General features: G+C 37.0%; 1 protein-coding gene across 2 annotated transcripts in view; it reads right to left on the bottom strand.

The window, feature by feature from the left end:
• Positions 1-416: 416 nt before the first annotated feature.
• Positions 417-13870, bottom strand: part of Bend2 (BEN domain containing 2) — a gene marked incomplete at its 5' end in the record, with an annotated part of 50693 nt that continues 37239 nt past the window's right edge. For both annotated transcript variants that reach the window (XM_013506980.1, XM_013506981.1), the window contains 2 exon segments: positions 417-2207; positions 5294-5497. In XM_013506980.1, coding sequence (XP_013362434.1) covers positions 2047-2207; positions 5294-5497 — 365 coding nt within the window.

Raw genomic sequence — 13870 nt, 5'->3', positions numbered from 1 at the left:
TTTTGATAATATGTTTAGAATTACTAGAATTAGTATTACTTTCATGTATTAGCTCTATTACTAATAATTTCTACAATTATTTGTGAAGCTGAATGGTGAAGGTAAAGACCATCTTAGATGAATCTAAATAACCCTGGTCAAAACCCTTTTGTCCTCTATGGGAGGTTTTTGTATGTAAGATTTTAAAACTTATCTACTTTTTAAAACCATTGTAGGCCTAGCCTAAATACATAAAGATTATAAGTAGAAAAACCATAGCTAAAGGCAACTACCATAGCAAATTATTTACTTAGACAACAGAGTATTGAGGAGTAAGTTCTATCCAGACATGGTAGTGCACACCTGTAATCCCTGCATTCAGGAAGCTGAGGCAGGTGGCTTGTGAGTTGAAGGCCAGCCTGGGCTACATAGTGAGACTCCACATCAACAAATAAAAAATAAATTTCTTTTTTGGGTCCTGGGATTGAACCCAAGGCCTCAAGCATGCTAAACATATGCTCTACCACCGAGGTACACTCTCAGGTCCCCAAAACAAATCTTTTATATCTAATCTTTATAAAGTTATACTGAATTTTACTAAAATATTCTAAAAGTTGAACTTCATTTTCAAAAGATGTTTCATAAAAATATGCATTCAATAAAGTGGTTGTACAAAAGCATCTCACAAGAATAACAAGACTTGTCAATTCTCACACAAATTGTAGTAACTGACTGGCGACATTAGTTTCTGTTGAGGTTTCCTCTCTACCTTATCCCAAAATTGAAGTTAGTTAAGGTCAATTATCTAAGACAAAGCTATAGATCACAAGCAAATGACCATAGTAATTCTTACAAGGGAAAAACTTTCTTAATAACTAAAATTTGCATTAAATGAATGAGGACTATTTGATAGGTTAAACGCTGAAAGATGGTATTATAGCTTACAAAATGTTGTCTAAATACAAACAATCAAATGATGAAATTATACTTATTTCCTAAGGATAAAACATTCAATAATTTTCTTTAAAATCAGGGGCTTAGGTGAACAATAAAATCCTATTCATGAACAAAATTGATTTTTGAAAACTCTCCAATTATTCTGCCACTATCCTTCAAGACTACTTTCATTTCATTAAATTTCTGACCAATATTTTCTTTCACTTAAATATTGTGAGATTTAAATTTGTATGCATTTTGACTAGTAAAATCTATCTGAATAATACAGAAAATATTAAACCTTTACCCAGACAGTTTGGAAACCAAGAATAAGGTTAGTGTATGAATTTGGTCAGATTCTTATTATTCACAGTGACATAGTCTTTAAACGTAAACTATTTTAAAGGTACCAAAACATCTCCTGATATAATTTTATGTGTTTACCCTGAGAAAACATCTATGATAAAATGTTATCATGAAGTAATTGAAAGAATATTGTTCTTATCAGGAGTAAAGAAAACATAAGTCTATGTCTGAAAGGCTTAGGTCAAACAAATGTTATATCAATCCTAAGATTCTGAAGAATGTATAAAGAAAGCCACAGTGAGTATTTTGGACATGTGTAAATCACACCTCCTTCTAAATCAGCACAGTTTACATCTAAGCTCTGTTGTTTCAATTCAGTAGACAAATAGTGAGTGCCTGCTTCACGCAAGTTAGTATGCTTGGCATTGTGGTTTGTGCTTTCAACCACAGCTCTCTACTTGTCTACCTGTGCTTCACTGACACTCAGATTTCACCTGTCAGTAAGTGCTAAATTTGTTAGCTCTCTACATTCAAACAGCAACAATAACGATTGTTAGGAGTTTGCTAGTATTCTCTCAACTAGAGGTTCACAGGAGAATACTGCCCATTACTTCATCTAGAGACAGAACCATTACATGTCTTCCGACCTCAATTCTGTCTCCCTTTGCAGGCAGAAAAAGAGGTTTGGCTATTCTTCAGGTTTATTTTGGAATTATAACTAAGAGGCATACAGCCCATCTAACATTTTTAAGAAACTGGGATGACTGATGTTTAAAAGCTTGAGTCAGTTTCATCGCTGTTGCCTGTTTCTGGCTCTGGTCGTGTTCAAGGATTCTTTGTTGAAAGCTGCTTTAGTAATTCGATCGTAGTCTTCTTGAGGTCAGATCTGAAGCTACACAGATAGTCGTCAATGGCGATCACACACAACTTCCAGTCGCATCCACTTTCTGTTAGATCATGAACAGGATAGTTGTCTTGGAGAAACTCTGGTGATAAAGTACCAAAACAGTATAGTTATTTCTCAAAAAAAAAAAAAAAAAAAACAAAACGAGTTTATTCATTCCTAATTCTACTGCTTTTTGTGTGTGTGTGTGCTGGGGGTTAAATTCAGGACACCACTTATACTAAGCACACACTCTCCCAGTGAGCTACACCTCCTGCCCAGTGTCTCTAAAATTTTAACTAAAATGTATAAAACATGCATCTAGCATACTCTTTATTATCTCAAGCACAGGCATGCTAAGCCTCTGTAATACACAGGAGGCTGCAGTGTCTTCAACCTTGGAGATGCAAGAAGCTGTGACTGCTAACTTTTTTTGCTACTTCTGCATTTATATCTGACAAAAGGAATAAGGATCTTTAGATCTTGCAGTTATAGGATGACTTGCATGAGGGAAAATGACAGAGTAACATAATTCAAGTAGCACTGTTTGCCCTCCCACTTTCTTTCAAGGAGCACTGAAAGAAAGTGGGAAGACAAATAAAGGGAAAGATAGAGAAGAGAAACCTTTATTAGAAGAGCAGAGATGCCTTTGATACTTTTTTAGGTAATTACCTTAGTACTTCTGAGTCCTTACAAAAGAATTTGGTGATCCCTACAAGTTGGCATTAGTTTGCAACATTAACCTCACTTGTATTACACTAGGGTTAAAAGGCTGATAAATCAGGACAATGCCATTAACACAGCATATATCAAAAATTTTTAACAAGATGTATCAAACTGAAAAGATTTTCATACCCAAAGGAATAAAGTAAACACATGTAGTAGGTCACTGGATTCAGTATCAAGCTCTCTCCTGCTGAACTGAACATTTTTATTAACAAAAGGAAGTCAGGGAAAGGCTTGTCCCATGTGCTCATGAAGCAAAGCTGGGATGGTAATGAACACACGGGAATACAAATAACAGCATCTCAAAGCCTGCAACAGGCAGTAATGAAGGGCCCAAACTGGTTGTTGTATTCTCTGGAACAATAGTCCTGGAAGAAGTTTCTTGTGGAAAAGGCTTCGATTGTGTAAGTGGGAAATGTTAGCCCCCAGTGGGGGATTTACGATACACATGGCATATTAAATGCTCTGAGAAATTCCATAGTAAAAGTATATAACATCAGTAACTGTCATTATTCAAAGATTATAAGTACAGCAGCTTTGGTGGGGTACATAAATGAGGGAGGTGGCAGTGCAGGACAAGAGAGCAAGGCCTGGACAGAGCTGGAAGGCTTGACGGCTAAAGGCATTAGAAACATGTTTTAAATTTGAGAGTCCACTGAGGCCCTTGAATTGTTTATCAGCTTAAAGTCTTTCCAGATTATTTGACTAAGAAGCACATTACTCATGAAATACCTATCAAATCCAGCTGTCTTTGAAAAACAGTTTCAGTTTCATGAGTAAGCACGTTACTCATGAAACACCTATCAAATCCAGCTGTCTTTGAAAAACAGTTTCAGGAAGGTTGACCTACACGAACAAGATAAAATGCAAGAGAAATAATATAAGATAGTGCACTGACATTTAAAAATACTTTAGATTTAAAATGTGCCCCAAAAGTGACTGAATCACGGGAGCATTATACTCATCAGTGCATTTAGGAGGTGGGGCAAGGTTGAAAGTGGGTCACTGGGGGTGTATCCTGGAACGGTGTTTTCTTGTCTTGTTTTCTTAAAAGACTTGCAATGTACTTCCTATTGCTATAGTTTTATAGGTCTGTAATATACAGACATGGATGGAGTGGTGTGTAAGGAGTAAGGGTTTTTTTTTTATTACAAATCTGTAGCCTATTCAATTTCTCCATATAAAGTAGTCTCTAGAGAGCCCTAAAGAGCCCTTAAGTGACAAATGTACTCTTGTCAAAGAGAATTTCTTATGCAAAATCAACACCTTTGGTTAATGGACATAGTTATCTTTGACTACTGAGTTCCCTCCAAAACAATCTTAGGATAAGAAATAATACTGGAATAGAACAGTAACTTGGTTTATCCATTCAATGGGATACTAATTAGCAGGTATGAACAGGTCTCCAAAAACAATGTAGAGGGATAAAAAGTATACTAAAGGATATGTACTGTACATTCCCATTTATGAACCTGAAAACAATGATAGAACAGTATTATACATTATTTATGGATTTATTAACATAGGTAACATGGGAATGATCTACCAACTCCCGGACTGTGATTACTCCTGGGGAGGAAGACAAGGGAAAGAGATGATGGACTGTAGTCTTCATTATATCAATAATACCTTATTATTTTAAAAATGTCTATGTCAGCAATGGGTAGACAAGTATTGATTATATTATTGTATTCTTCTCCATACATTCTGGTGTTTGCAATTGCTGGACTGGGTCACAATGTAAGATTTTTTTTTTTTTACTACAAGTTGCAATAAATTTTAAAAAGATGGAAAAATATTGGGTCAGATGATAGCAAATGCTTGCAAAAGTAACTGTAAGCAAAGCTTCTTTAATTTAGTATAAAACACAGTTGTGTTCCAATTTGTTGTATAGGAAGGAGGAACAAACTGAAATCAGGTTAGGTGGGGTTCAGAGCAATGTCTTTGCTGGGTACCAGAAACACAAGAAAATATTCTGCGTCCTACTTTGTCAAATTTAAGATTTCACAGAATTGTTTTTGGAAGCTTTTTTACTTCATTTACATATGTCATAAATAGAGACTACACTGTGCTAATGTTTACAATTAAAAAAAAACTAGCAAATTACCCAGCTGTGGTATTATTAACACTTCTACAAACTGATGAGGCCTTTCAACTTTGACCTTAGGCTTCAATGAAGGTGTTTGAGTTTCCATACTCTCAGCAGGAAGCAGAGAGCAGGGAGTCACAGTCAATTACCCTTCTCCTATCCTAGTAAAGCCATTCAAGACACAGCAATTAGTCCTAGGAATCCAAACACAAAAAGAAGTATAGTTAATGAACTTTGCTATTCTCTAACGAGGGATTTAGTGCAAGCACCATCTCTCCTCAGGACGTACACAAACTGGATGGATTGACTTTCTACTCTTCTTCCCTAAAACAAGTGGCTTATATTTATTACAACATACTCTACATGTAACAAACCTCGGAGGGCACTAATCCTATTGGAGTCAAGGGCACACAGGCCTTCATCTGAACTGCCATAGACGTTACTTCTGATCAGGACATCTTCTGTGAACAGGTGGTGAAGGAGGTATTTGGCTGCCTGCTGTGGGTGACACTGGGATTTCGCTGTATCCATTACTGAATTTGGTATCTGTATATATCTGTATGGATTTCCAAAATATCCTAGAAGCAAAAAAGAAAGACTTCAATTGTCATGGCAGATGTTAGGTTGCATATTTTAAAAGGCTTTGATAGAAAGACTGATTTTTCTGATTTTGTGTGTGTGGTGCTGGGGATTGAAGCCAAGGCTTTTCATTTCACGCTGAGCTACAACCCTGGTCTTTTTCAATTTTATATTTTGAGTCAAGGTCCAGGCCAGGCTCCACCTTGCAGTCTTCCTGCCTCAGCCTCCCAGAATGCTAGGATTACAGGCATCGGCCCCCATACCTGGCTTTTTTTCTGAATTTTTAGACTTGAGAATTGGAGAAGTTAAAAGAAGCCTTAAATTTTAGTGGATTGTGAGGTAGCATGAGAAATGAGGCAGAAATCACTGTTACTGTGATTACACATGTTCCAGTTGTTCAAGAGGAAGATGTAGTATTGTGCTACAATTTAGGATACAATAAATTTTTTTTTTTTTTTTTGGTTTTTCTCCGGTACCGGGAACCAAACTCACGACCTTGCGCTTGCCAGGCAGGCGCTTTGCCGCTGAGCTAAATCCCCAGCCCCCTATTTTTTTTTTAATTTTACACAGAGCAGTAAATGAGAAACAAAGAAATAGAACAGTAGCAGCATACCAGTGTCACAAACAAACAAATCGAAGCAAGAACATTCAAAGTGCTACAGGGCTCAAGACAAAATAATATGAATCAACAGTGGTTATTACATCACATCACATTACATATGGGGGTGGGGATACAGCTCAGTGGCAGAAGTGCTTGCCTGGTAAGCCTGAGGTCATGAGTTCGAGTCCCAGTACCAAAAAAAAAAAAAACTGATTTCAAGTTAACAATATGCAATGGAATTACAATGGTGAAATCCTACCATCTTGTCTAGTGAAACTGTATTATCTCTACTGTTTTATCGAAGAATTATTTTCTTATTCCCTATAATGGTTTGAGCAATCTTTCATTCTTACATCGGGTATTAAATTTTAAAATTATATTTACTAGTAACTTCTAAGTAGTTTTAAATATTGTTTCCCTACTTATAAGAAAAGCTTTTCCAAAAAGAAGCACCATGTCTTTTACTGAAATATTTTAATTTTTAAGATGTAGGTTTTCTATTTAGTATTAAACTCTTCATTTTACAATTTAACCAGCTGATTCATCTTTAATATATTTTAGGTATATTTAAGCTGACAAATTAAATGTTAATTTAAGCTCCTTTTCATTTCTCAGTTTTATAGCTTATTGTTATCTCTCTGCACTTCATAGTGATATAAATTAACCATACTGGAATATTAAATTTTACATACAATAAGGCATTATTTAGGAAAACATAATAGGAAAATGATTGTTCTAAGTCAATAAGCATTTTTGATCTTGGAACACCCATCACTTAATGGGTGGCACAATAAAGTGTAAAGTCACTGGGATCCAACATTTACCAAGAAAGATTAAATTACTGAAACTCACTTAATGGGTCCAAAGACTTAATTCTGAGACTAATCTTGTAACATTTATCAAGGGTCAGAAATGCAGTTAATACTCTATCATGGTAATTTAATTTCTGAGAACCCAAGAAAATAATTCAAAATATCAAAAAAGCCATACAAATGAATACAATTTTTTACAGTATGATTGATAACCCCCTTCCAAAAAACCTTTAAGGGGCCGGGGAGATAGCTCACCGGCACGAGCGCCTGCCTGGCAAGCGCAAGGTCCTGAGTTCGATTCCTGGTATCAAAAAAAACAAAAACAAAAAACCTTTAAGCCAAAAAAGTAAATACAGTTAGTTATATAAATGGAGACACATTAACATGTTGGAACTCTACAAACCTATTAAGAGCAATGACTATGAAGAGTGTAGACTCTTCACGAAAAATATAGGAGGACAGTTGTCTGGAGACCATAATATTTCAAAATGTGTGTAAGAAAAAAAATGAAGAAGATGAAAATGCCCACAAAAGTTTTTTTCAAGATATGTTGATTATAGAAGCTTTTCCTTCCTCTTCAATATTTTCTAGTTTTTAAAATAAAATAGTGTAACAAGTACACACAAACAGTGGTGGTTGGCTGGTTAACAATGCACTTAGTTGCCCTGTTCCCTGACACAGTCTGTAAGAGACCTGTAACACAAACTCCCTAGATGAGATGCTTTTTCTTTCCCAAAGCACTGGGGTCACTCTAGCTCCTAAGTGCCACAGGCTTGGTTTGTGCTTTGCTTCTTTAAGTACAGGCGCTAGTTATCTGGTGATTTCTGTTGTTTAATTTAGCCAGTCTGTTTCTACAGTGTGTACAACCTTAACAGATACAGCAATTACATTACTTTTATAATGGAAAAATATAATACAAAAATACATCACTTCAATAATTCAATTTGAACAGGATCCCAGGTAATATTCTACCGAAGGTTGATGTCAGGCACAGGGTAGAGACACAATAAAGTTCTGCCACCTCAGGGACACTTGTTGGTAGTGATGATGCTAAAAGCCAGCACTGAGAGGCACAAGTGGCTAGTGGAACTGTCCCCCTATATATAGAACCACTGCCGCTTGACACAAATGAAGGCAGGACATGATAGACAGCTGGCAACAGGAACACAACATTCTGAGGAATGGGATTCACTAATTCATGCCAAAAACTCTTGCTGAGCATGAGTAATGTGCCAGACACAGAGAAGACAAACTTCCAGCTGATCCCAGCTGCAGCTCCTTCCCCTCCACCTATAGAGGCTAGTGCCTCCTCTAAGAGTTTACACTGCTGAAATGAGTGGATAAAGGGTTGCTCTCCACAGGAAAAATAAAGGATTCAGATTAACTTTACAAGTGGCCAGTTTTAGAACCAGGTGTTTATATTTCATTAGCTTGTTAATATAAGAGGTTAAATAGCTCTAATTTCTTATGAATTTTTTTCCAACATATGTAAAGGTAAAGAGAATAGCACATTGAGTTCCCTGAACATATCACCCAGACCCAATATATATCAGCAAGTTAATTTATTTTTAAAACTCATGTAGTGATTCAGGAGTGATCACTGCATTATGACTACTATCAGGTTTGGCATTATTACTCTGTGAAGAATTCCCATTTTCTATTGTTTGTAAGGCCCTTGTCTATGGAGACAACTGAGAACTACCCTCACCACCACCACCAGCCTTCAAGCATTCACATGCATAGATGTTAGCATAATGGGGCTGGGGGGTCTTTATTTCTGTCAACAATGTATAAACCAAGTCCCACAGTAGCAAAGTATGTACAGACACTCCTCGCTTAACAATTGAGTTCCATTCCTGCAACTAGGTTGTTAAATGAGTTGGTCTCTGTCTCAGTTACTTTTCTCATTGCTGAGACAAAATATCCAAAACCAAAAGTTAAAGGAGGAAAGATTTATTTTGGCTCACAGTTTGTAGAGGTCTCAGTTCACAGTTGACTGACTCCAAGGCAGGGTGGCATGGTAGAGGGGCATCACAATGGAGAAACAGCTCATGGCAGACAGAAGGTAGCAAAGCAGCAGCAAACAACAACAGCAGCCTTCTTTCTATCCTTTATATTGTACCCAGGCTACCCGCTCTACCACTCACACTCTTCATTCTAGCACCCTTAATCCCAGCACTGCACCATGAGTCAGTCCCAGCATTATATCCTTAAACTCAGCATCACTCACCCTAGATCCAGCCACCTCTGAAAAGGCCAACCTATGACCACATGAGGCTCTGGAGGGACACATCTAAATACAAGCCATACCAGCTGCTAAATGAGGAACTGTATATAGTATGTATATTACAATATTCAGAACAAAAAATGGTCAAAGAAAATCTCAACTTGATGACTTTGCTTTTATTTACATAACTCTAACATGCAGTACTATAATGTATAACAGGACATAAAACTACAACATTGTAGAAACTACTATACTGTATTGTAGAAGAAGTCAACATAAGGCAGCATTCCTGTGTCCTAAGTCCAAATATGGGTTGTAAGCGTAAGTACTGGCTCATAAGTCCAAATAGTCATTAAACAGGGAGGTCATTAAATGAGGAATATCTGTACATGCTCCAGCATCTACCAGGAATCCCTAGGTTGGTAGGGAAGCAACATCTCTAAAAAGGTGGGTTGACATTACGTTAATACTTGTGCCACAATACTATCTGAATGGAAGCAGAGGTGTAGATGATCCCTCACGCTGCCATGACTTGCTGTTTCTCAGGGACTTGGTAGTTCAGTCTGATGAACTGAACAATAATTGTCTGCACAAAATAAGTGCATGACAAACATTCCATGAATGAGTAAAGAAGTTTCTTGGGGATGACAATTTTTGTTTGTATTTAACATTTTGTTTATTTATTTTTTCTTTCCCCGGTGGTTTTCTAATCTGGTTGTACATTTGAATCACCCTAGGGAGCTTTCTTTTAAAAACAGTCATGCTGGGTCCCACTCTCAGCAAATTCAACCAGAATCTCTGGTGATGGAAGAGGACAGTTGGCAAGAATAATGTTCTTAGAAAAGGTCTTACATGATTTTAATGTGTATCCAGTAGTAACAATCATTGCCCTAGGTTAGGGCTTCTCAAACTTTAGTGTGTTCACAAACTACCTGGAGGGTCTTGCTAAAATGTAAATTCTGCCTCAATGAGTCTGATGTAGAATCCAAGGACTGCATTTGTAAGCTGTCTAGAGCTTTTGGGCAATGGTTCCACTTTGAGTGGCAAGAACCTATCGGGTTATTTGTCAGGCACACAGCAGGCACCTGGCAGATGCTGCTTCTCTTCTGATGCTCAAGCATATATGCAAATTATCATTTTCCAGGCAGCATCTTAATTTTACATGCAAATTAGTTTGGATGCAGTTTTTGAAAGCTATAAAATGGAATGTTAAAAATAAGCAGACTGGTTTCAGACAGATGGTGCTTGAGCTATCACTAAAATCAAGCCGTTCACCAGGAAAACATAAGCTCAGCTACAAATATTCTTGGCAAATAGTTTCCATAAACTTACTCTAGTGAAATAAGAGTAACTAGCCATTGCAAGAATAAAATGGGGTTTTTAGAGAGGATGGTAGAAAATAGAAATTATCATTAAATTAAATACTTTATCAAGAGAAGACAATATTCTTCCCTAATGGCTCTTTTAGGATAAAAAAAAACTCTCTAATGAACTTTGAAGATAGACTGGTTGAGAAAGAAATCAGAGCCCTGTTACCATTTTAACTATGTAAGGTGTAAAATATTTTTGATAGTTTAATCTCATGACAAGCATTATTTTTACCAGGTTCTACCATCACTGGAAGGGAACAAGTAAGAAGAGGCCTGTCTTGAGGTCCTCAGCCACCAACAAAAGTCAAGGAACACACACATCTGGCTCTTTTTCATGTTACTTGGTGAGATACTGAAAAAGATTTGTAAACATCTTTATAGCTGAAATTTGTTCTAGTATAGCCCTTAGCTTCAAGTGTACTAATCACCACACTATATTTTATTTTCCTTTAGGTTATTTTATAGTCTATAAAAGTTGAGTAGTGAAATGGGCACTATGCTTTTGTCCCCTTAATTAAGTAAATGAAATGTTTAGCGTATGCCCTAAAGATTCTGTGTTATGCTATCAGTTATGGTATTGTATACAGTATAGACTTATGCAGCAGTTACTATACCTAGATGAAAAATAACTTAGTGAAGTACTTTTGGCTTCAGAACACAACGAGCAAATCAGAAAACTGATATGGGAAGAATAGGCTTTCCATATTCGCTCAAATCAAAGTTGAGAAAAAGTATTGCCAGATATCCTGCAACTGGCAGAAAGTATTCAGGAAAAATAGAAATGAAATTAACAAAAATGAATACAAAAAACTGTACTTAAAATAAGCACAAACCCCTTCCTTTTCTTGATTTCATTCTTTTCCCTACTTATTCTGAGAGTTTATAAATTTCACCCAATGGGGATGTTCTGCTGAATTATCATATTTCCTCTCACATGAGTTACCCCAAAACACTGACCTAGGAAACCAATACTAAGGTCTTGGTTCTTTTAAAAAAGTGTGTAACCAAAAGCCAGATCTTTCAATATGCTAAGACTGTCTACTAATCCAGTGGATAAGTTAGAACTTTTAAAAAAGGCAATCTCTAAAAAGAAAATAGAGTCACTGCAAACATGACACCGAGATTTATTTTCCTATGCACTTACCCTGTCTATCTTGCCCATAAGGTATTCTTTCTGCCTAAAACATCCTTCCTATGCCCTTTACCTAGCTAAGAAGTCTTCTGATTCAAATGTCTGTCCTTAGAAAACCCTACCTGAACTTCCTCAAAGAAGGTGCTCTGCTCTCTGAACTTCCAGTCATCACCACCACACTGGCCTGGAATTTCTGTTGCCCCTGATGCATCCCATTCTGGACTGCGAGCTACTTGTGGGAAGAATACATTTTCTTTGTAATGTCCTCAGTGCCCTATGCATTCTAGGGCCTGGATAAAACATTTCTGGAAGTGAATTAATCATTAGGTTCTATTTCACTGTCACTAGTCGCTAACACTGAAAAGTCTGGTTTTATTCTCAAACCCTTTATTTACTTATTTAGCTCCTTTATTTTTTCATATCAAGTTTTAGCACTAAAAAAGGACTTATTACTCACCATAAGTGACTAACATCAATAGGGCTTGTCTTAGTCCACGAGTCTATGGACAAGTTTTGCTCCTTAGAAGTTGTTACCCATTATACATAACAAAATTGCAAAATCAGAGTCAGCCAGATGGCCATTGTGGACTCTCTAACCTCTGATCTTGTAAACTTACCTAATAAATCCCCTTGTATAATTATTCATATATTTTCTATTGATCCTGTTCCTCTAGAGATCACTAACCAATACAGATTTTGGTATCAAGAGTGGTTCTAGAGAAACAGGATTGTAAGGATGAATTTCTCTAATCCATTTAGTGGTTCCCTGGAGTTGGCCCTCTAGTTTGGTGAGACCTAAATTTGCCATGGTCTCTCCTTCTGACAATGTAGAGACTACTGATAGTCCCTAGTGTGAACTATTTAAAGTAATACACAAAATAGATCCGTATGATTATCCTAATTCACCACCTATGAGATGCAAGGAATTTAGTAATTCTATACACAACACTTTTGAGCAAGAAATACAATAATGTTGGCTGTTTGCCCTTAGCATCTTTGGACAAAGTAACAAAGGAAAAGAATGGGTTGAAAAATTCAAATTCCTAACTCCATACACACATAAACTGTCCTAAGGCTTCTAAGTATTTCCTGAAGAGAAATCTTCTTTCCTTTTGCCATAAGTCTGAAGTAGTTGCAAAAAAACAAACATAAGCTCTCATCATGCAGTTAGCTGAATTATAGCACACACTTAATGCTCAGTCTTGAAGGGTATCTTTACTTAAGGTGAGGACACTGTTTGGTAAAGAAGGTGATCCTGTAAATTGAGATGGAAATTTTGGGAGGAACTTGATGAGGCTGGAAACATTGAATTCATAAATTCTGATGAGATTATCTTTCCAGGGGAAGAGAGTTCCCCATTCCCAAGGGCTATACCTAAGGATAGGACATGGCAGTCAAGTGTCAACTTGATTATCTTTGAAATTCACCCTGGAATTGGTAGAGCATACTTCAGAGTGTGTAGGTGGGTCAGGGAGGTATGATCTTAGGGTCTATGTATGGTCCTTTTTCCCTTCTTTAGCACTGTTCTGCTATGCTCCCCAGCTCACATGAAATGAGCATTTATGCTCTGCCATATACTTTCATCATGGTGTTTTTGCAGTAGAGCCAGCCAACCACGTACTCAGTTCTATGGAAACCATGAGTGAAATTAAACCTTTCCTTCTTTAACTTGTGAAGGTTAGATACTGTGTCTCAGTGACAGAAAAGCTGACTAATACATGTCATCATGATTTCCCTTGCAGGTGACGTTTACATTGTACTTACATTCTGGACACTGTGTTATGAGATTTAAATGCACTATCCCCTTGATCATTACAATTCTATGTCATGGATACCATCTGTCACTTTACAGCTGAAGGATCTAATACTTAGATTAGAAAAGTAGCTGAAGGTCACAGGTTAGTAAGACACACAGCTAGGATTTGAACCCACCAGGCAGTTACATTCAAGATTCCGTGTTCTCAACCATCATTCTTCACTGTCTTACATGTCATGGTGTTATAGTTTGTATCTAAAATGTCCTCCAAAGCCACATGTGCTTATAGGAGGGGATTTGGAGAGGTAGCCATATCATGGGTGTGTGATACTAGATGATTGGTGTGTGACACTGATTGGCTTACAGCTGGGTATGATGCTGAGAGGTGAAGCCTGGTTGGAAGAGGTGGGTTGCTGTGGATATGATCTGGAAGATATATTCTTCCTACTCCCTTGCTCCCTCAGTACATCTTAC

This window comes from Chinchilla lanigera, unplaced genomic scaffold, assembly GCF_000276665.1.
Source record: "Chinchilla lanigera isolate Chin_1 unplaced genomic scaffold, ChiLan1.0 scaffold00118, whole genome shotgun sequence".
NCBI classification, from domain to species: Eukaryota; Metazoa; Chordata; class Mammalia; order Rodentia; family Chinchillidae; genus Chinchilla; species Chinchilla lanigera.
Note: the sequence above shows the minus strand (reverse complement) of the source record. Positions and strands in the feature narration are given on the sequence as shown.